Below are 23,770 nucleotides of genomic sequence, written 5' to 3' on the forward strand. Positions count from 1 at the left end.
AATGATTTTATTTGAATGCTCTTCTTGTTTTTGTGAAAATGTTGCCTGCTGAATGCTAGGCTTAATGCTATGCTAGCTATCAATACTCTTACACAAATGCTTGTTTAGCTATGGTTGAATCTGAGATGTCAGTGTTGTTAACAAAAGGCTAAGCTTGTGAGCCAATATATTTATTTCATTTCATTTGCGATTTTCATGAATAGTTAACGTTGCGTTATGGTAATGAGCTTGAGGCTATAATTACAATCCCGGAGGCGGGATTGCTCGTCGCAGGACAACAAAGTCAAGGTATTGGAGTGGCCATCAAAAAGCCCTGACCTCAATCCCATAGAGAATTTGTGGGCAGAACTGAAAAAGCGTGTGTGAGCAAGGAGGCCTACAAACCTGACTCAGTTACACAAGCTCTGTCAGGAGGAATGGGCCAAAATTCACCCAATTTATTGTGGGAAGCTTGTGGAAGGCTACCCAAAATGTTTGACCCAAGTTAAACAATTTAAAGGCAATGCTACCAACTACTAATTGAGTGTATGTACACTTCTGGCCCACTGGGAATGTGATGAAAGAAACAAAAGCTGAATTAAATCATTCTCTCTATTATTATTCTGACTATTTCACATTCTTAATCCTAACTAATTCCCTAAAACAGGGAATTTTTACTAGGATTAAATGTCAGGGATTGTGAAAAACTGAGTTGAAATCTATTTGGCTAAGGTGTATGTAAACTTCAGACTTCAACTGTAGTTCATGTTGGCTCAGCTTCATTAGCTTATAGGGATTCAGTTTTCTGTAAGAAAGATTGAATAGGATTTAGCTTGCAGTTGCCCATAATGGATTCACACTTTCTAATGCTGATATGGTGCTCTCTAATAACACTCCATTAATAGCAGGGATTCCTCCAGTCAGGGAGACGTGGGGATCGAGCTGCCTCTCTCTGCCAGGCCAGCAGCACAGAGCTATTTCAGGACCTCTCTCTGCCAGGCCAGCAGCACATAGCTATTCCAGGACCTCTCTCTGCCAGATAGAGGCAGAGCAGAGCGCCGCCCGGAGAGCCAGACCCAAAGGTCTGTAGCCCCTACTACACCCAGCCCAGCTCCCTCTGACCTGAGCCCTGTCCTCCAGCCCCAAGACTTTCATCACCACTCTGCAGGAATGCACCACACACAGAGACACAGAAACACACAAACGCATAGCCTGTACAGTAAGTATATGTGTTGATTCCATATCTATTTTCATCGTCAGTCTACCCCCCCTTTCATCTCTGTGGAGTCTTAAGCAGTGCATACATGTGTGGGTTTGTGCATGTGTGTGAGTGTGTGCGTGCACACAATCTGCACGAATGCACATATACATTATAGAAGGTTAAGCCTCACAGTTGCCCTGTTCATTCAGTTCAATTGGCGCTCATCCATCAAATGTTTTTTGGTGATTCGGTGTCTTTGCAGTGAGGGGCTGAGGGGATGGACTGAGGTTAGCAGCCTTATCCTGGGGGATAGTGGAGCATGAGAGGTCATCCATCATGGAGGAACGGTAAGGAGGGCAAAGGGCTTTAGTGGAGATCTCCCAGACTACTGGGTTCTACACTGATAGACCAGGCCCTGAAGCCTAAAAGTTGGTGAAGAAAGTGTACTGTTTAAAATCCAAATTCTGATGGATCACACAACGACAAATCAACTGTTAGAAGTATCATTCCAGGTGACTCCCGAGTGGCGTAGCGGTCTAAGCCACAGAATCACAGAGCTAGCAGTGTCACTACAGACCTGTGTTCAATCCCAGGCTATGTCACAGCTGGGCTGCAACTGGGAGACGCATGAGCCTGCCCAGCATTGTCTGGGTTTGGCCAGTTGGGATGTCTGTGTCCCATCGCCCTCTAGCGACTCCTTGTGGCGGGCCGGGCCCATGCACACTGACTTCGGTCGCCAGTTGTACAATGTTTTTGAAAAGCTAGATGATTACTTATTGGATTACTTTTACATTTCCTTAATTACTTCAATTCAGCCTTGAAAAAAAGGGTGCAGGTTTAAGTTTGTTTACCAAGTCAGAGACCACTACGATGACACACCAACTGTGTTTGTTTGATCCTTTTTGTCTTCTTCTAATGTCTCTTAAGAGGAAAGTAATCTAAAAGTAACTTAAAAGTAATCAGATTATGTTACTGAGATTGGGTAATCCAAAAAATTATATTACTGATTACAATTTAGGACAAGTAACTAGTATATGTACAGATGACATTTAGAAAGTCATCTACCCAACTCTGGTCAGAAAGGAAGGGAAAGTGTGGCTGGTAGTGCAGCTCTCTCCGTCTGCATGTTCCGGTCAGGACTACAACTAATCCAGGACAGGTGTGAAAATGACAGAGGCTACACTAGGATATACCTCTGTTTGGTCTCTCTGTCACCAGCTGTTTCAAATGTTACACCAGATTCACTGGCCACAATTTCATTAACATGACAAGCTAAATCAGAACAAACACGCTAAATGTAATGAAGAGCATCTAACAGTCATTGTTTTGTAGTAGAGTGGCAGACATTGGCACACTATTGTTTTCAGGTTAGAGCAGATTATTACATTCTCACCATTCTGCTTACAAACCATTGAGTCATGACTAAAGTCATTACCCTAACAGACTTAGCTAGAATGTCATGATCTTATCTTGACAAATAATTCCATCAAATGGAATAGCAGACTGTATATTATGAATAGCTCTGGATTATCATCCTTAATATTTTGTTGGGAATAATCCAGCATTTTCTGTTTTTGCATTGACATGCAAACAAGGTTCTTGGTAGCCAACTATTTATTGAACATGACGTGTGAGATGTGCATGTGATCGAATATTGGTCAACCACAAGAACCAGTCTGACGGAATAGAACACTCTGTGCAGCAGAATGTGTGAAATGAATCCGAGTTCCGTTTGCTTTTGGTTTGAAAGGTGCTTGTTACTGCTGCAATGCACTTAACCACTATATCCCATTGCGAAAAACAGGTGAAATCAATGTTGTTTCCACACCATTTCAACAAAATAATTAAATGTGATGACGTTGAATCAACCCAACTTTTAACCTAAATCCAATGACATATTGACATTTTTTGTTGATTCAACTCAACCAAATATAAATAAAAACTTGACATTGATATGACGTCTGTTTCCAGTGGGAAGGATGTTTCTCGTGATCATTTAAACAAACTTGAATTGCATCATGAATAGAAGCTGACAACAGAGAAAAACAACTTTTGGTGTTATGCAGCAGAAATGAATGGATCCATGCATGTGAGGCATGTGCAGTGATTGGACTATTCTGCTCCATTAAGCTCAGAAATGAGACTATGGGGCTGATCAAAATCAAATAAAAAAAATGTAATTGTATGTGTCACATGCACCGAATACAACGGGTGTAGACTTTAGTGTGAAATGATTACTTACTAGCCCTTCCCAACCATGCAGAGTAAAAAAAACATTACATACAGGGAATGCCAGTACCAGATCAATGTGCAGGGGCAGGGTAAAGTGACTAGGGATCACGATAGATAATAATGTGAGTAAAATAAAGAACAGAGTAGCAAAAGCAAATTATAAGTGTAAAAGTGTGTGTGTGTGTATGTGCATGTGTGTGTGTGTGTGTGTATGTGTTGTGTCGGTATGTGTGTGTGTGTTGTGGGCGTATGTAGTGTATGTGAAGGTGTATGGGTTTTGCATGAGAGTGTCAGTGTGTGTGTGAGTGAGTGTGTGTATAGTGTGTATATAAACCGAGAATACAAAACATTAAGAACACCTGCACTTTCTATGACATAGACTGACCAAGTGTACGCAGGTGAAAGCTATGATCCTTTATTGATGCCACTTATTAAATCCACTTCAATCAGTGTAGTGTAGATGAAGGTCAGGAGACAGGTTAAAGGATGATTTTTAAGCCTTGAGACAATTGAGACAATGATTGTGTACATGTGCCACAAGGTGCCAGGCACAACGGTTTGTGTCAAGAACTGCATCGCTACTGGATTTTTCACACTCTACAGTTTCCCGTGTGTATCAAGAATGGTCCACTACCCAAAGGACATCCAGCAAACTTGGCACAACTGTGGGAAGTATTGGAGTCAACATGGGCCAGCATCCCCGTTGAGCGCTTTCGAGTCCATGCCCCAACAAACTCAGGCTGTTCTTAGGGCAAAAGGGGGAGGGGGGGGGCTCTTAATGTTTGGTATACTCACTGTATAGTGTACAGGATGGGACTAAGCATGCACCCCTGAGGGGCCCCCGTGTTGAGAGTCAGCATGGCTGAGGTGTTGTTGTCGACCAACATCACCTGGGGTCGACCCATCAGGAAGTCCAGGATCCAGTTGCAGAGGGAGGTGTTCAGTCCCAGGGTGCTTGGTGTTGAGCTTTGGAAGACACTTGCCAGCTGGTCTGCACATGCTCTGAGAACGCGCCCTGGTATTCCGTCTGGCCCGGAGTCTTTGCAAGTGTTAACCTGTTTAGAAGTTTTATTCACATCGGCCACAGAGAGCAAGATCACACAGTCATCTGGAACAACAGGTGCTTTCAAGCAGGACTGTGTTGTTTTCCTTGATGCGAGCATAAAAGGCATTCAGCTTGTTTGGGAGTTATGTGCCACTGGGCTTTTCCCTTTGTAATCCATTATAGTCTGCAAGGCATGCCACATCCGACAATTCCACTTTCATCCTATTTATCAATCCATAGAAACAGAATGAATACAAACAGGCTTGGAAGCTCTAACCCTCTCAATTTGACTGGTAAACGTATGGGTAGACTCGCAATGGCTGCCTAGTATTGTGATGCAATAATTTCTATGGTATTTTGGAATGTTATTTCAACTGATGCTGGATTGCCATGAAAATGTATGATGTTCATTCAAAAGATGCAAACTGATGTGGTTCATGCAATAGAATATACAGTACCAGTCAAAAGTTTGGACACACAAACTCATTCCAGGGTTTTTCTTTATTTTTAGTATTTTTTACATTGTAGAATAATAGTGAAGACATCAAAACTATGAAATAACACATATGGAATCATGCAGTAACCAAAAAAGTGTTAAACAAATCAAAATATATATTATATTTGAGATTCTGCAAAGTTGCCACCCTTTGCCTTGATGACAGCTTTGCACATTCTTGGCATTCTCTCAACCAGCTTCATGGGGCGGCAGGATAGCCTAGTGGTGGAGCGTTGGACTAGTAACCGGAAGGTTGAAAGTTCAAACCTCCGAGCTGACAAGGTACAAATCTGTTGGTCATTGAAAATAAGAATTTGTTCTTAACTGACTTGCCTGGTTAAATAATGGTTTTAAAAAATGAGGTAGTCACCTGGAATGCATTTCAATTAACAATGTGCCTTGTTAAAAGTTAATTTGTGGAATTCCTTTCCTTAATATGTTTGAGCCAATCAGTTGTGTTGTGACAAGGTAAGGGTGGTATACAGAAGATATCCCTATTTGGTAAGATACCAAGTCCATATTATGGCAAGAACAACTCAAATAAGCAAAGAGAAACGACAGTCCATCATTAGTTTAAGACATGAAGATCAGTCAATACATAACATTTAATAAAGAAGTTTGAACTTTTCTTCAAGCACAGTCCCAAAAACCATCAAGCGGTATTATGAAACTGGCTCTCACGAGGGCCACGACAGGAAAAGAAGACCCAGAGTTACCTCTGCTCAGAGGATAAGTTCATTATAGTCACCAGCCTCAGAAATTGCAGCCCAAATAAATGCTTCACAGAGTTCAAGTAAAAGACACATCTCAACATCAACTGTTCAGAGGAGACTGCGTGAATCAGGCCTTCATGGTCAAATTGCTGCAATGAGGAGGAGGTGAGATGGCGTGGGGGTGCTTTGCTGGGGACACTGTCAGTGATTACTTTAGAATTCCACGGCACACTTAACCAGCATGGCCACCACAGCATTCTGCAGCGATACGCTATCCCATCTGGTTTGCGCTTAGTGGGATTATCATCTGTTTTTCAACAGGACAATGACCCAACACACCTACAGGCTGTGTAATGGCTATTTGACCAAGAAGGAGAGTGATGGAGTCCTGGCCTCCACAATCACCCAACCTCAACCCAGTTGAGATGGTTTGAATTAGCTGGACCGCAGAGTGAAGGAAAAGCAAACAAAAGTGCTCAACATATGTGGGAACTCCCTCAAGACTGTTGGAAAAGCATTCCAGGTGAAGCAGGTTGAGAGAATACCAAAAGTGTGCAAAGCTGTCATCTAGGGAAAAGGTGGCTACTTTGAAGAATATCAAATCTAAAATATATTTCGATATATTTTTTGTAATGTCAGTTAATTTGACTCAACAAATCACAGCGCAGATTGAAGGGTACACTTCCTGCTTTTACTTCCTGGCATGTTCGTCAGTAGTTACCACAGGCACAAAGTCATGATTAGGGCTAAACCTTGCTTATTTATATAATTTATCTTCTTAAAATATGATTTTAAATCTTACCTTAACCGTAACCTTAAACACACTGCTAACCTTATGCCTAACACTGAGCCTGAATTAGACCAAAAAGCAAATGTTTGTTATCATGAAATTTTACAATTTTTACTATTTTAATTTTGTGGCTGTAGTAACTAGTAACAACCTCCTGGCATGGGTACACTCAAAATGTGGCTGCCACTCTCAGTCAGAGAGAGAGAGACAGAGAGAGGGAGGGAACTCTGCCAAGAGCCTTTCACTGACAAATATCAGTGCCTTGCCCTTTCTGTCTTCTAACTGTCTCGCTTTGTAGGGCTATGTAGCCTGGATGGGCGTAACAGAGTATTAGACTAGCTAGACGTAACACTGTCCGGGACACTGAAATTAGTAAGGTATGTTACGTTTGATATGGTTATATAAAAGACAGAAGGCTACTTTAAGGCAAAAAGGAAATGAAGGTTGTTGGTCGGGAAGGATAGGTGGGAATTAAATGCAAACGTCAAGCAACCAAAAGGTTGCACATTTGAATCTCATCCTGGACAGATTTATCATTTTTGCTAATTAGACATTTGCAACACCTTAACACTTTTGAACTACTTTGCAACTACTTAGCATGTTAGCTAAGCCTAACCCTAACCTGGACATCCACAAATTAATACATACCATAAGAAACGTAATACATCATACTAATTGGAGTGTCCAGGATTTACATTTACTATGTTACATCTCTCCCTGAGTCCAGGTTGGCCTAAGGAATAGATTTTGCACTTCTATCACACATGCACACAGACTATACACGTAATCACACACACACGCACACACGCACACACGCACGCGCACACACACACACACACACACACACACACACACACACACACACACACACACACACACACACACACACACACACACACACACACACACACACACACACACACACACACACACACACACACACACACACACACACACACACACACACACACACACACACACACAGAGGGCTGTGTCCCAATTCACGACAACCCCATGTTAATCCAGTACAGACCCTGGCAGGCTACACTGTAACAGGGATTACAGTGTGGTTAGAGAGAGACGAGATGTGTCCCCTGTACATGTAGTTACACTGTCATTTCACACATACAGTTTAGTGGCTGGTCGGACCTCCCACCCACCAACTCCCACCTCTCAGGCTTCTGTACCCATCGTTGTGCCATGCAGGGAGATACGGCTGACAATCGGATTATATGCTTGGAAATGAGTGTGTACAGTACAGTAGACCTATGTCAATGGGAATGTGTGTAGAGAATGAATGAAGACACTTCGTTCGGTGCAATTATGTGAGTTTTGTCATTATGTTTTATGGACACGTGTGGGTAAAAAATGTATTATGCACGGAACTCAAACAGATGAACAGAAAGTATTGTCCTATTGTGGTCATGGTACATATCTAGATTTGAGACAGTTTGCTACAACAGGAAAATAATTCTGCTGCAACAGTACATCTGAATTACTATGTGGGTTATAATGAATGGACATTTTTGTAGGGGTTGATACAATTTTTTGTAAGGGAAAGTCTGAAATTATAAAGTGAAAATGACAAACTTCAGAGGCCTTTTTAAACCTCAAATACGCTACAAGTTTTACATTTCCTGCTTTGTATGAAAGTTATACTGCAGGGTATACAAATAAAGAGCCTACATCTTTATCCCATCCAGTAGCCTAGAGATGGTGTGGACTTTCAAGAGCCAACAGTGAATGCATTTGAGCTCATCTCCATAACGCGAAATCTCGAGGGATTTTTCTAGAATTATACACTTATTTTTCACCAAATAAATAGGTTTTTATTGGCTCTGGAAGAAAGATACATCGTAATATTAAAGCGCTGCACATTCGAAGTTGTTGATTTTGTATTATGAATAAAAATGTCTTTAAAAAACAACAACAACAACAAACAAAGGGGGAAAAAAAGAAAACATAAGCGCACTGACCTGCAGGTGGTGGCATCCTCTGTTCTCCGCGGGGCGGCACCAAAACAGCAGCTCCGCGTGAGTATCCCAGCGCGATTCCAATCCTATACTGGCTGTGCTACGTGCTCAGCTCACAACACTCGGGCTATTCTCCCTTACACACCTCCGATATTTGTAGAGTTCACCTGTTCCTTACAGTTTCATCAAAGACTACTGTGCCTCTTCACTGACAGTAGCAGAGCCTTTATTCGGTTTATTGGTGGATGTTGATAACACGTATTACAGTAACTAGTTTTCGTTTTTTTTAGAGCCGTTCTGCCTAGTAGACTCATCACTGCGAGGACTTGCTCATCTTGACAGTCACAGCGTCGTCACAGGACTCCGGGGAGCGCTGACAGATTGCTCAGCTGGTGTTTCCAGCTGTATCCTCCGCGCCAAAGCGAGATACACCGCCAAGGGAGGCTTTATCTACCGGTTGAATGTCATACGACGCTTTGTAGGACTTATTTTTAATTGCCAAGACTCGTTCTCTTTGATCTACACCTTACTATTTGGTTGTCAGTATGGATTTTCTCCAGGCTCTCCTATTCCTTTGTCTATCTGCTATCCCATTGTCGGCGGACAATGCGAGCAGTAAAGCCCGGAGCTGTTCGGATGTCCGACAGTTCTACAGCGGTAAAGGCTTCACTCTCAACGGGGTGCCACAGACAGAGATATCTGGTAAGTAACGGCACATTTTCTAGACATACTATTATATTTTTCAAGCAAATGTTTAATTAAATAATTATATAAAATGTTATAATTTTGGTTTCCAGTGTAAAATATTGAAATTATGAGCATAAGACACGATTGAGGGCAATAAGTAGGTGAGTGGTCGGCTGTGGTAGGCTTCTGTATCTACGGACAGCCTACTGGCACAATCTCCATGTGCAGCTAACTTGATGAAGCCCCGAAGTTGCAACTACATTTGAAAAGAGCTTCCCGAAGTGCTCTGGTGTCTTCACATAGGCCAGGGCCTGATATCAATGTATGACTTTTAGATGTGGTACACTATTAAAAAAGGTTTCCAAAAGGGTTATATGGCTGTCCCCATAAGATAACCCTTTTGGGTTCCAGGTAGAACCCTTTTGGGTTCCAGGTAGAACCCTTTTGGGTTCCAGGTAGAATCCTTTTGGTTTCCACGTAGAACCCTATGCAAAATTGGTTCTAAATGGAACCCAAACAGGTTCTACCTGGAACCAAAAGGGTTATACCTGGATCCCAAAAAATAGTTATTTAAAGGTTTCTCCTATGGGGACAGCCGAAGAAACATTTTAGGTTCTAGATAGCACCTTTTTGTGTACAGAAAGATATATATTTTTAAAACATCATTATCAGTAGGCCTACTACAGGGGTATAATTCACTTATAATTCATTTCCATGAAGGGCGTAGTGCCTGCATGTTTTTGTTTTTTCTTTTCAATTAAGACCTAGACAACCAGGTGAGGGGAGTTCTTTACCAATTAGTGACCTTAATTCATCAATCCAGTACAAGGGATGAGCGAAAACCCATAGACGCTCGGCCCTCTGTAGAATGAGTTTGACACGTGGCCTTTTACCTGCGAGTGCATCACTTGTTTTTAGTCACGTGGATAAAAGAAAGCATGGTATAACTAAGAGGCAAAGTATGGTAGAACATACATTCTATTTCAGGCTCAATATTCAATACAGTATTTGTTTTACTATTATCCATTTGTATGCTAATTGTATTTAGGTACACTCTTAATTGTCCTGCCTGTTCCTTTAACCTTTGGACTTCTGTTCCCAGTGCTCTTCTCTATTAGACACGGCCTCCCTCTTAACTGCCTCATCTGAACAAACAGTCCATCAGCAAAGATGATGTCATCACATATTGAATAGTGTCATGGTGTGATGTCATGGCTTGAACACAGTATGCTAAATTACTGAAATGTATGTTGTATCTATATTCTGACATTCAATATGACATTAAGTGAGTAGTATATATATAATATATATTTCAGGATGGGTTATCAAAACAACCATGGAGATGATGATGCATCAAAAGAACAGTTTTCTCATCCAGCATCTGTTTTAGCCTGTTCCCCATGCAACACATCATGTTCTGTCACAGTGATTAGTGGCCAATATCAGCCTTTGATGCATCCATCCTTTATAGTGGACTCTTTGTTGTATTATCCATAACTCACACACACACACACACACACACACACACACACACACACACACACACACACACACACACACACACACACACACACACACACACACACACACACACACACACACACACACACACACACACACACACACACACACACACACACACACACACACACACACACACACACACACACACACACACACACACACACACCTTTGCATTATTGCGGAGTTGTAATAGGTTTCTGAGTCTCCTGTTGGCTGTGGATTATGTACACAGAGCTAAGGTAGTAGGGGGATTGCCAGTGGGCTCTGCAGGGAATTTGAAGGTCACTTCATTCAGTCTCATAGATGATATTGTTAAAGCAAGGGGAAAACATTGAATATTCCCAGGGAGAATCATACAAGGTCTGTCTTTTTTTTTATCTGAAAAACAAAGCATTGGTTGCAGCTCAGGATTGGATAAAGATTGTAGTTTTTCATAACTTCCAAGATAAAAGATACTTTATATCTTCTATATCGATATTTTTTTACACCCTACTTTCCTGTATGTGACCGTGGACTTGATAAAAAGCAAATATGTTCTGTAGATACTGATCTATGTTGTGCAAAATGTAATTTAAGGTTGCCGTATGTCATTTTGACCTGATCTATGTATTTATTACATCCGTGATGACTGTAGCAATACCCAGCTGACAATGGTCCCTCAATGTTCACTGTTCAATGGATACTTCAATACTGTAATCCCTTTAGTTTCCTACGTTATCCTTGACAAAGAAAGGATTTTATTTCCTCCAATCAGGTGGAAGTTATACACTGAGTATAAAAAACATTAAGAAGACCTCATATTGAGTTGTAGGTTTTTTTATATTTTTAAATTGAACCTTTATTTAACTAGGCAAGTCAGTTAAGAACTTAAGAACAAATTATTATTTAAAGCCTACTGAAATGTAACACCTCTCCCAGGGAGGGTATTTCATTCATGAACATGGATTGCCCATCTCATTTTCTGTGGACACACCCATGTACTCATATGACAGACGTCAGGTTGTATGGAAGTGGGTTCATGACTCCATGTCCAGATTTCTCCATACCTCACATGCGTTAGGGTATATTGTGTGTTGTGCCAGTGAGGTGAAAACAAACTCTAAAAACATGTATAACGTAAGGTTGGGTCTAATCCTGAATGCTGATTGGTTAAAACCACGTTCCAGCTGGTGTCTATTTCACAAGTTACCACAGGCTAAATCTATGACGTTAAAATGCCTATTTTCTATCTGACTTCGCAATCCACTCTCTCATCAGCCCAACCAGGCAATTTCTAAACGTGATCTCTACTATAAAAAGCATCTAGACATTATCTCACATTTCTTTTAGACTAACATTTAGTTTTCAACAGCAGAGATTTGTATAAACCTTGCTGTCTCTCTCTCCGACATTTGCAACATTGTTTCAATATTCAAATTTGATCTCCAGCTGTCCCATAGTAATTAACATGTCGGGATAAGACAAGACAACCACTCGAAATCATGAATTAGCATAATTTCTATCAATAGAAAACAGGTTCAAATGAAACAAAGTGCAGCTAGTTTGAAGTCTTTCCAGCTTCAGTTTGAAATGATTGTGTTAGTTGTGTTGTTGGCTAGATCCTCTGCACAACAGTGTTTGACGAGAGAGCACATTTTCTATGCCAGCTGAAATCGCACATCATTAGATCATTGTTATGGATGTATCCAAATAAATGTCACTAGAAAACAGTTTAAACAAATGCAGCTACTTCGTTGTTTTTATGTCTTCACTGTTTAACATGACTGTAAGTTAGCCGTAGTTGGCTAGCTAGCAAGCACGGGATAAAAACGTTGCCAGCCAATATGGCAATGGAACATTTGGAATGAACTATTGAGTCGCGTCCTTAGACACAAAACAAAAAGACTGAACGACTGGGTCACGTCTCTGTGTTCAATAACCAAACCGATAGAATGAACGACCAGCTGGCTTGGATAACAACCATAGATTTATGTCGAGACTATATCTTGTGGAGGGATGAAATAGTATGAATACATTCATCAAAATAATGTTTTTAATGAAAATATGTCAATCTTTACTTGAATATGTTGGTAACCCATTGTAGAAAAGTGATAAAGTCCTCAGGGCGGCAGGGTAGCCTATTGGTTAGAGCATTGGGCTAGTTTGCAAGTTCAAATCCCCGAGCTGAGAAGGTCGTTCTGTCGTTCTGCCCCTGAACAGGCAGTTAACCTACTGTTCCTAGGCCGTCATTGAAAATAAGAATTTGTTCTTAACTGACTTGCCTAGTTAAATAAAGGTAAAATAAATTTTAAAAAGCTGCTGTTTGAAGGATATATTGGCACGATATATCAACTTTGTCTCGGGCCTAACAACACGCGTTCCAATATATCCTCCAAACACCAGCTTCTCAGGCATGATCACTTAAATAAACTGCATAAAATATGGAAGTGTTTCAGCGTGGGCCTTCAGATTGCTGCTTCCCTCCCAGAGACCACGATGAATCATCAGACTCCAGATATAACCCTGATATTATAATGAATTGGTCGGACAGTCCCACATATTTTTTAGATGTTCCTTTACATTGTTTACTTTCATCTACTTCAGTTGCATTCACTGAGGAAGACATCTGAAAGTTATTCTTGTTACAGTAGCACTGTGTTCAGCAAGTCAACGTGTGTTCCCTCTTCCCCAACTGCTACACAGTGAGACTCAACATCAGCCTTGTAGCCTGGCCTCGACTCCGAGCAGCCACTTTTCCCTGCGGAAATCAATAGACTTAATCACTGGTGTGATAAAGAGAGGAGTTTCTCAGGCCCCTGAACTCTGCTGGGTAATGAATCTCTCTCTGACGAGGAACCATGAAAGCTGCATTTCACTTGAGCCACATAGAAATATACTGGCTCTGCTTTTCACTGCTACTGAGAAGAACTACTGGACAGAAATTAAATAATAAACACATAATCATCTCATATCTGTGGTTCCCATTAATTGGTCCTCAACTCCTATGTATTATGTGCAGAGCGTTAAATAAACAATATAAGAGTGTTGTGTTGTCCGTGCTGATGAACTGGTGCTGGCTTGGCTTCAGGCCAGGACCCGTTTGTTCTTCTAGGTTCAGTTGAGGTTTGACAGTTACTCTTGTTTGGCTTCGCCCGCTTATCAGTATTCACTGTAGGCCTACCCTGTGTGTGTTCATCACAGTCAATTGATGCACTGAGATTTAGCAAAGTTTTTCAATCATTTACAGGGAAACCTGACCGCAGCCCTTTCATTTAGAGTTTTTCCCTCCTCACCCAATTAGCTTAGCACTGAGGGTGAAGCCTGGGAGGGAAGTGATCTGAAGGGGAAGCAAGTGACAGGGTTCGTCAGGGCGATCGTTATCTTGTACTCTGTCAGTGCCATGATGGCACACTACTCATCACAATGCTCCCAGAGCCACTGCCTGCCTTCACATCCACTGTGATAAACATGAGAGAGCTGAACGCCTTGTGCTGAATGTTAATGGGTTTCGTTTGGCAAATTACCCTTAATGAAACATTCTCCTCCAACACTCGGGATGTCTTTTGAGTTTCTCAGTTGCCTAACACTCTAAATATTACAGTGATAAGTAGAAGATCTATGGAAACTAATGTGTCCAGTGGTTGACTTTGTGTTTGTCTCCTCTTTACTCTCTTGCACACTCTTCTCTATTAAAGTCAACAGTTTCACTCTCTTTAACACACCCTCCTCTCCCCTCTAGAGCATTGATATTTTCCTTTGGTCTGCAGTTTTGCTTTTCTCCCTGTGTGTCTGTACACTAAGAAAGTGAGTGCCCTTTCACATGTTTGATATTGTCATTGAGTGTTTAAATATAGGGCCTTAGTCTAGGCCAGGGGTGTCAAACTCATTTTGCCTCGGGAGTCACATTTGTCCCCAACGAGGTCCAGAGGGCTGCACTGAAAATTTATCATATTTCCTAATCGTCAAAATTGGCAAAAAATTGTCCCTTATCCACTGATTTTGGGGTCGATGTTTGACACCCGTTGTCTAGGCTTTCCCAACTCTAACGTTCCATTAAACTGACCTAAACAGGATCACTCCTCAACTTCACATGGAAATAACATTTATTCAGAACAAAATAACAAAACCTGATTCAAGATACTATAAGGAAAACAATCTGAAAGAGCATTATATTCACACTTTTAGGAAATAACACTACGATTACAGCTTTACTGAACACAAATATAAATGCAACATGCAAGAATTTCATAGATTTTACTGAGTTACAGTTCATAGAAGGAAATCAGTGAATTGAAATTGTAAGGCGTCAAGGTGTAGCAGGTAAGGCGGAGTCAGGCGCAGGACACAGAGATGAGTAATAAACTTAACTTTACTCAAAAAAACAAATATTCCAAGAAGGAACATAATCAAGCTCACAAATGAGACCAACTTACAATGAACAAACAAGCACAAAACCATGTGGGACACAGAGGGTTAAATAAGGAACATATAATTATGGGAATGGAAACCAGGTGTGTACAATGAAGACAAAACAAATGGAAAATGAAAAGTGGATCGGTGGTGGCTAGAAAACCGGTGACGTCGACCGCTGAACACCGCCCAAACAAGGCGAGGGACCAACTTCGGCGGAAGTCGTGACAGAAATAAATTCCTTAGGCCCTAATCTATGAATTTCACATGACTGGGGGTACAGATATACCTCTGTTGGTCACAGATACCTTTAAAAAATGGGCCTCACAATGGGCCTCAGTGTCTTGTCACAGTAATTTTGTGCATTCAAATTGCGATGAAATGCAATTGTGTTCGTTGTCTGTAGTGTATACCTGCCCATACCATAACCCCATTGCCACCATAGGACACTCTGTTCACAATATGTGAAATCAGCAAACCGCTTGCCCACACAATGCCATACACGTGGTCTGCGGTTGTGAGGCCGGTTGTACGTACTGCCAAATTCTCTAAAACTATGTTGGAGGTGGCTTATGGTAGAGAAACGAACATTCAATCATCTGGCAACAGCTCTCGTGGACATTTCAGCAGTCATCATGCCAATTGCACGCTCCCTCAAAACTTGAGATGTCTGTGGCATTGTGTTGTGTGACTACTGCACATTTTATTGCTTTTTATTGTCCCCAACACAAGGTGCAGCTGTGTAATGATCATGCTGTTTAGTCAGTTTCTTGATATGCCTCACCTGTCATGTGGATGGATTATCCTGGCAAAGGAGAAATGCTCACTAACAGGGATGTAATCAAATTTGTGCAAAACATTTTAGAGAAATAAGCTTTTTGTGTGTATGGAACATTTCTGAGATCTTTTATTTCATCTCACTAAACATGGGAACAACACTTTACATGTTGTGTTTATAAACTCAGCAAAAAAGAAAAGTCCCTTTTTCAGGACAATGTCTTTCAAAGATAATTAGTAAAAATCCAAATAACTTTACATATCTTCATTGTAAAGGGGCGTTAAGAGACTATCAGTTTACAGACACTAACTAACAGCTTACAGATGGTAGACAATTAAGGTCACAGTTATGAAAACTTAGGACACTAAAGAGGCCTTTCTACTGACTCTGAAAACACCAAAAGAAAGATGCTAAGTTCCCTGCTCATTTGTGTGAACGTGCCTTAGGCAATCTGAAAGGAGGCATGAGGACTGCAGATGTGGCCAATAAATTGCAATGTCCGTACTGTGAGACATCTAAGACAGTGCTACAGGACGGACAGCTTATCGTCCTCGCAGTGGCAGACCATGTGTAACAACACCTGCACAGGATCGGTACATCCGAACATCACACCAGCGGGACAGGTACAGGATGGCAACAACAACTGCCCGAGTTACACCAGGAATACACAATCCCTCCATCAGTGCTCAGACTGTCAGCAATAGGCTGAGAGAGGCTGGACTGAGGGCTTGTAGGCCTGTTGTAATGTCCTCACCAGACATCACCGGCAACAACGTCGCCTATGGGCACAAACCCACCATCGCTGGACCAGAGAGAACTGGCAAAAAGTGCTCTTCACTGACGAGTTGCGATGTGGTCACACCAGGGGTGATGGTCAGATTTGCGTTTATCATCGAAGGAATGAGCGTTACACTGAGGCCTGTGCTCTGGCGGTGTCACAGCATCATCGGACTGAGCTTGTTGTCATTGCAGGCAATCTCAATGCTGTGCGTTACAGGGAAGACATCCTCCTCCCTCATGTGGTACCCTTCCTGCAGGCTCATCCCGACATGACCCACCAGCAATACTACTCATTCTGTACTGGATTTCCTGCAAGACAAGAATGTCAGTGTTCTGCCATGGCCAGAGAAGAGCCTGGATCTCAATCCCATTGAGCACATCTGGGACCTGTTGGATCGGAGGGTGAGGGCAAGGGCCATTCCCCCCAGCAATGTCTGGGAACTTGCAGGTGCCTTGGTGGAAGAGTGGGGTAACATCTCACAACAAGAACTGTCAAATCTGGTACAGTCCACGAGAAGATGATGCACTGCAGTACTTAATGCAGCTGCTGGCCACACCAGATACTGACTGTTACTTTTGATTTTGACCGCCTCTTTGTTCAGGGACACATTATTCCATTTCTGTTAGCCACATGTCTGTGGAACTTGTTCAGTTTATGTCTCAGTTGTTGAATCTTGTTATGTTCATACAAATATTTGCAGGTTAAGTTTTCTGAAAATAAACGCAGTTGACAGTGAGAGGACATTTATTTTTTTGCTGAGGTAATTATTTTTTCAGTGTAGATACTGTCATTGATACATTCCTAACAAAGAAGTGAGCAGTCCTAGAGCAGCGTCTGTGTACACTTTCAGCACACATACAGTAGTGTTTCCTTGGTGGAGGATCTTTCATGTGTCAGGGAGGAAATCAATGCTGTCCATCGTCTCTAGCAGAAGAACACCCGTCCGAGATCAGCTACTCACTCAACCATTCACACTGTGCAGCAGCGCATAGAAAACCTTATCGCACTGTTGTTGTTTCTCGCTGCTTTAAAAGAATCTGTGCCGTGCGGTTGGTTCGCCAGCTGGATGGATGCCTGTGAGAGCACTGTCCCATGCAGGTGAATTATAACCTGAGCTCACCTGCCATAGTGAGTGACCACATGTGCTACAATGCCTTCAGAAAGTATTCACACCCCTTGACTTTTTCCAACATTTTGTGGTGTTACGGCCTGAATTTAAAATTGATTTAAATTGAGGTTTTGTGTCACTGGCCTACACACAATAACCCATAATGTCAACGTGGAAATATGTTTTTAGACATTTGTACAAATTAATAAAAAATAAAAAGCTGAAATGAGTCAATAAGTATACAACCCCTTTGTTATGGTAAGCCTAAATAATTGCAAGAGGCTAAATGTAATTAGTTATTAATTACACTTTGGATGGTGCACCAATACACCCAGTCACTACAAAGATACAGGTGTCCTTCCTAACTCAGTTGCCGGAGAGGAGGGAAACTACTCAGGCATTTCACCATGAGTCAAATGGTGACTTTAAAACAGTTACAGAGTTTAATGGCTGTGATAGGAGAAAACTGAGGATGGATGAACAACATTGTAGTTACTCCACAATACTAACCTAGTGTAAATGACAGAGTGAAAAGAAAGAAGCCTGTACAGAACAAATATTCCAAAACATGAATCCTGTTTGTAAAGAAATTAACTTTATATCCTGAATATAAAGCGTTATGTTTGGGGCAAATCCAACACAACACATCACTGACATCCCCTTATCACATTTTCAAGCATGGTGGTGGCTGAATCATGTTATTGGTATGAGTGTCATCGGCAAGGACTAGGGACTTCGTTTATGATAAAAATAAATGGAATAGAGCTAAGCATAGGCAAAATCCTCAAGGAAAACCTGGTTCAGTCTGCTTTCCAACAGACACTGGGAGACTAATTCACCTTTCAGCAGCATAATAACCTAAAACACAAGGCCAAATATACACTGGAGTTGCTTACTAAGATGACATTGAATGTTACTGAGTGGCCTGGTTACAGTTCTGACTTAAATCGGCTTGAAAATCTATGGCTGCCTAGCAATGATCAACAAACAACTTGACAAAGCTTGAAGAATTAAAAAAAAAAGATAGTGTGCAAAGCTCTTAGAGCAGGGATCATCAACTAGATTCAGCCACGACTGGATTTCTTTTTTCTTGAGCGGATGGTTGGGGGGCCGGAACATAATTACAAATAATTCGTAGACTGCTTACTTACATTTGTATATGATCACGTCTCTCTATTATGCGTGGGAATACTTGGGAACAGATGTCTTAAATTAAAAACACTTGGAGCTGATTTCCTGTTTTTTTTTTTTACAGTCTTTTATGTCCGATAATAAAAATAAAATATGTATATATTTTGCTCAGAAAACTTGGGGGGGCCAAATAAAACCACACACATGGGCCGGCAATAGGGGAAGTCTGTCTTAGAGACTTACCCAGAAACACGCACAGCTGTAATCACTGCCAAACATGTATTGAATACTTACGTATGTATTCAAAATACAGCATATTAGTGTTTTGTTTTTCATAAATGTCTTAAGATTTTTTGAATTTTTCTTACACTTTGACATTACAGAGTATTTTGTGTAGATCGTTGACAGAAAGATGACAATTCAATCCATTTTTAATCCTGATTTGTAACACAACAAAATGTGGAAAAAGTCAAGGGGTGTGAATACTTTCCGAAGGCACTGTATATATTTGACATTTGCTGCACAGTTTTTTTTTTTTTTTTTTTTTTATTCTCTTGGTTCTGGTTCCAAGGTTAGTGAGTTACACAGTAGATTGTACTTTATGGGTTAAGCATGCCGTTGGGTGTGTGTGTTTGGGACTGGGAGTGATGCGATTTGATGTGTGTGTGTATTTGATAGGGGCTTAGGGCAGGCTTGTTAAAAGCCTTTGGCTGTACATTTTTCATGATGTTTGAATTCTTCCTCCGGTGGGAGGAGACGCTAATCTAGATTTGAAAGGTAGCAGGACGGAGGACGACAATCTCCAGCTCTCCTTGACAGCCTTTGCAGTTAGCCCTCTCTCTTTTCCTCCCATCGCTTATCTCCATTATCTCCTTATTCTTCTTGGATCCCATCCCTGTCTCCTCCTCATTTCCCCTCTCTTGGTTGCCTGTAGTCTTTCTTCTGGCCATTCTCTCTCTTTGTTCCTGCTACTCTCACCCTCTCGTTATCTTTTCCTTTCCTCTCCAAATCCTCCCCACTGTGCACAAACTGGTTGAATCAACGTTGTTTCAACGTAATTTGTTGCGACGTGAAATCTACCTGGAAAATACATTGGATTCGCAAAAAGACATCAAGGTGAACTGTGTTGTTTTGAGGGTGAAATTTAAACCACAGAATTATCATTATCATCATGTTAACCAATTTTCAACATAGCCAACCCTCATATAAAATATGTTGAATTTGTACCTTTGAAACAATGTCAGAGCTTCAACGTTATATCCACGATCAGAAAAACTATATAGTCTGGCCAGTACCTCCTACAGGAGAGTTGATCTTTCCACAGCTATCCATTTAGTCTCCCATCCAAGGTTTTAACAAAGCCCAGCAGCCCTGCTTAGCTTTGATATTTGTCACTGACTACTACCAGTGTGCTATTGTAACAGTTATTTTTGAGAAATCTCTTAATAACTGAATAAATTCACTGTTGCTATCAAAGTCATTCCAAACGGTAGGTTTAACAGAGCAAATTAAATGTAACCATTCTCTATACGTCATATATCATCAATTATACTATTTAGGCCTATAATATTATAGCATTTGCAAAGTCATCAACTGCTATTGTTTAAAAAATATAGGCCTAGGATTTCAATTTTGGTCAAATGTAATCTTCAAGTTATTAGGAATATGTTGGATTAATGTCGCTATTTCAACCAACAATCTAAGTTAAAGAATAGAACCAAAGCAAATCAAACTTTATTTAAAGCGCATTTTAATATTTTATTTTATTTTGTCATATTCTTTAACTTTTATTTTTGGTTGAGACAGAGATGTGAATATCAATTATTAATTTGTAGACAAACTGGAATTAAATTCAGCCTAAGTCAGTGGCACAAAATATAAATCTCTTTCAAATGTTGATATTTGTTTGCATTGACAACCAAACACAATTCAACTTGTCAACGGTATTGCAAAAATGATATTAAGTTGGATTCACGTCTCCAACTAAACCCAAAATAAAAGTTAAAGAATAGTGTTAATTTTAAATTTTTAAATGTTGTTTATTTTGATTTATTTCACCTTTATTTAACTAGGCAATTAACTAATCTTTATTTAAGCTAGTGGCTTAGTTGAAACCATCCAAGCATTAGATACAGTAGATCTCCTTTAAATGTTGAAATTTGGTTGCGTTGTCAATCTAACACAATTTAATATGCCTTTTGTAATACAGTAAATAGCCTAAAGTTATCTTACAAATATAAGTATCTGTGCGGAATCTCACTTGAACTATGTACTTTTATTGTGATCTCAACTACAATCCAGGTTGTGCTATTGGATGAAGCACTGTGATAGCACATTAAGTTGTTGTATAAATACAAAACATCTGACATTGTATTCCCATTTGAAATTTGTTGTGCAGTGATAACACATTTAAAATCAGACATTTTCTTGCTATGCTAGCTAGCTGGCTATGACTATCCAACACAACACTGGAACTCTTCCAAATCAAGGTAAGCTTTTGGTATTAATAATTTATTGCCACTGGGGCCTGCCATTGTAACTGCTTACTGAATGTACACTAACTTTACTTCATGATTGTAGCGGGTTTACTAACGTGTTAGTTCTACTAGCTATGCTGACTATGGCGTTACTTTAGCTAATATGGTGACAACGGATGTAGGCTGTGTGTAGTGGTTAAGCTTGGAATGTTTTTTTTTCCGCCTGGTCACATACAGCTGATGTGTTGTGCATTGAAGTCCACAAGCTAAGGGACAAGGAGAGGAGGAGTGTGCATAGGTGCGAGAAGGAAAACAACGTGGCTGCTATGAAAGTGAACTGTGTTTACGCGTGATCATGGGTGAATTAATTCCGACCATTCTGTTGAAAAACGTTTCATAAACAGAAGCAAACAGAACAAATGGGGATAAACACACCTAAATGTTTCAATAGAAACTCTCATTTGCAACTGTTGGACTAATGATTACACCCTAGATAAGCTAGATGCAGGCAAGAGTGTGCAAAGCGCTATTGAATGTGTCACTGTCATCTCAAATTTTATCTCGACATTTGTGCATCTACGTTGTAAACTTTCATTCATAGGCTAGATTGTAGCAACCTCGTGATGGGTTTAGGTAAAGTTTGAGTATCATGTAATAGAATAAACCTTTTGCTTTTACATTGAACTGGGTGAATGGAATATGAAAGAGAGTCATCCAATATGCTGTAATAGAAATAAGGCCATGCTCATGAAAAGAACGGCACTGACCGCCACTGCTTTCCATCCCTACCTCTCTCTTCATCTGTAATGTTGGATGCTATTCGTAGTCATTGTCTCTTCCTCCTTCACTGTCTCTGCATGTCCAACAATCCATCTGCTCTCCGAATGAATGTAAAACAAGTTCATCTGCCAGTGTTTGATGTGGGCCTCTTGATTAGTGCTAGTCTGTTTTATGAATGAAGCCGCATGATCTGTGCTTCATGCTAGGGACTTAATAAAGTACACATGCTTTCCTTTGCAGTTGTATTGAAGAGGCGGTGAGTTAGGGCAAATGTTGTAAGCCTATAAAAGTATTTAATGAAGAATTTCATGCAGCTCCCATGCTCAGAAATCAGGCAAAATCTATGAATGTAATTTATTGTTCATAACAGTTAACACAGTAGGACAGTCATGCCTTTACAGTGTTTCGCTATTCATTTAGTATCCGCGCACCACAACTCGTTGTCGCCACTGCAACAAAAATGTGAATCATTTATATTTACCCCTCACAACGAGGTCATCAGCCCCAGATGTAATCAGTAAGAGTGACTGCTTAACTGTCTCCTCTTCATACACTTGATTAGATCCCTTTACAGGGTTCATATTGGAAGAATTAGCTTGTCTCAGACACTCCTGGGTTGGTCCATGCCCCGTCTTCAGATCTCAGTGACTCTTTTAGGTGCGTTGCACACCATGTCTGGCACGTGGCATGGGGCAAATGTTAAATCCTGTTGTTCATGTGAACCTGTGGTACCTTAAACCCACACAGGGAGCAGGGTTTAGCATCAGCATACTGAAGTACCCAATTCTTTGTGTGGATGGCTCTTTCCCCAACAACATAGTTTAGAGTAAACAAACTTTCACATAGTGAAACAAACACACATAACTCATACATTTTCCTTGTAATGCTTCCTTGAAAACGAAGCAGTGTTCTATCTGCGTCTAAACACAGCTGGTTAAGGGAAGTTCTCATTTACATGTCTTGGGTTTGAACTCAAAGATATATTCTGAGAGAGACCTATAATTATCCATGTTTCAGTAGAAATATTTTCCAGAGTGTATATTCAAGTCTGGCTGGTCGGCTAGTTCATGCAACTTCAGCAAGAGCTGTTTTGCTGAGACAAGCATGTGCCAGTGTGTGTTATGATATTTAATACCTGCTACTTTCAGTCACTCAATTTAATACTTCTTACTCATCAATTTTTTCTCTTCTCATAACCACTTCTGTCATGCAGGTGAAAGAGGACCCAAAAGCGACTTAACAGAAACAGAGTTTATTTAAGTCCAAACAGGGAATAACAGAAATCCTCTAGTCTGTAGAGGGGAATAACTGGAGAAGCGGCCACAGACTGCAGGTCGCTTCGGGTAGGCGCAGGCCGTAGTTGACAGAGACACCTGCTCACACGCAGCATCTGATGAAGGCAAAAAAACACGACAGGACAGGGCGATACACAATCACAGCAAAAACACGACAGGACAGGGCGAAACGCAATCACAGCATGGTGAATACTAAACAAGGAACCGACGGGACAGGAACGGAACACAAAGGAATAAATAGGGACTCTAATCAGGGGAAAGGATCGGGAACAGGTGTGGGAAGACTAAATGATGATTAGGGGAATAGGAACAGCTGGGAGCAGGAACGGAACGATAGAGAGAAGAGAGAGCGAGAGAGTGAGAGAGGGAGGGGGAGAGAGAGGGATAGAAG

General features: G+C 40.9%; 1 protein-coding gene across 1 annotated transcript in view; it reads left to right on the forward strand.

Moving 5' to 3' along the window:
- Positions 1–8,515: 8,515 nt before the first annotated feature.
- Positions 8,516–23,770, forward strand: part of LOC124037753 (glypican-1-like) — a 63,901-nt gene continuing 48,646 nt past the window's right edge. The window contains exon 1 of the mRNA XM_046352766.1: positions 8,516–9,131. Coding sequence (XP_046208722.1) covers positions 8,975–9,131 — 157 coding nt within the window. The 5' untranslated portion in view covers positions 8,516–8,974. The remainder of the gene's footprint in view (positions 9,132–23,770) is intronic.

This window comes from Oncorhynchus gorbuscha, linkage group LG06 (assembly GCF_021184085.1).
Source record: "Oncorhynchus gorbuscha isolate QuinsamMale2020 ecotype Even-year linkage group LG06, OgorEven_v1.0, whole genome shotgun sequence".
Taxonomy (NCBI): Eukaryota; Metazoa; Chordata; class Actinopteri; order Salmoniformes; family Salmonidae; genus Oncorhynchus; species Oncorhynchus gorbuscha.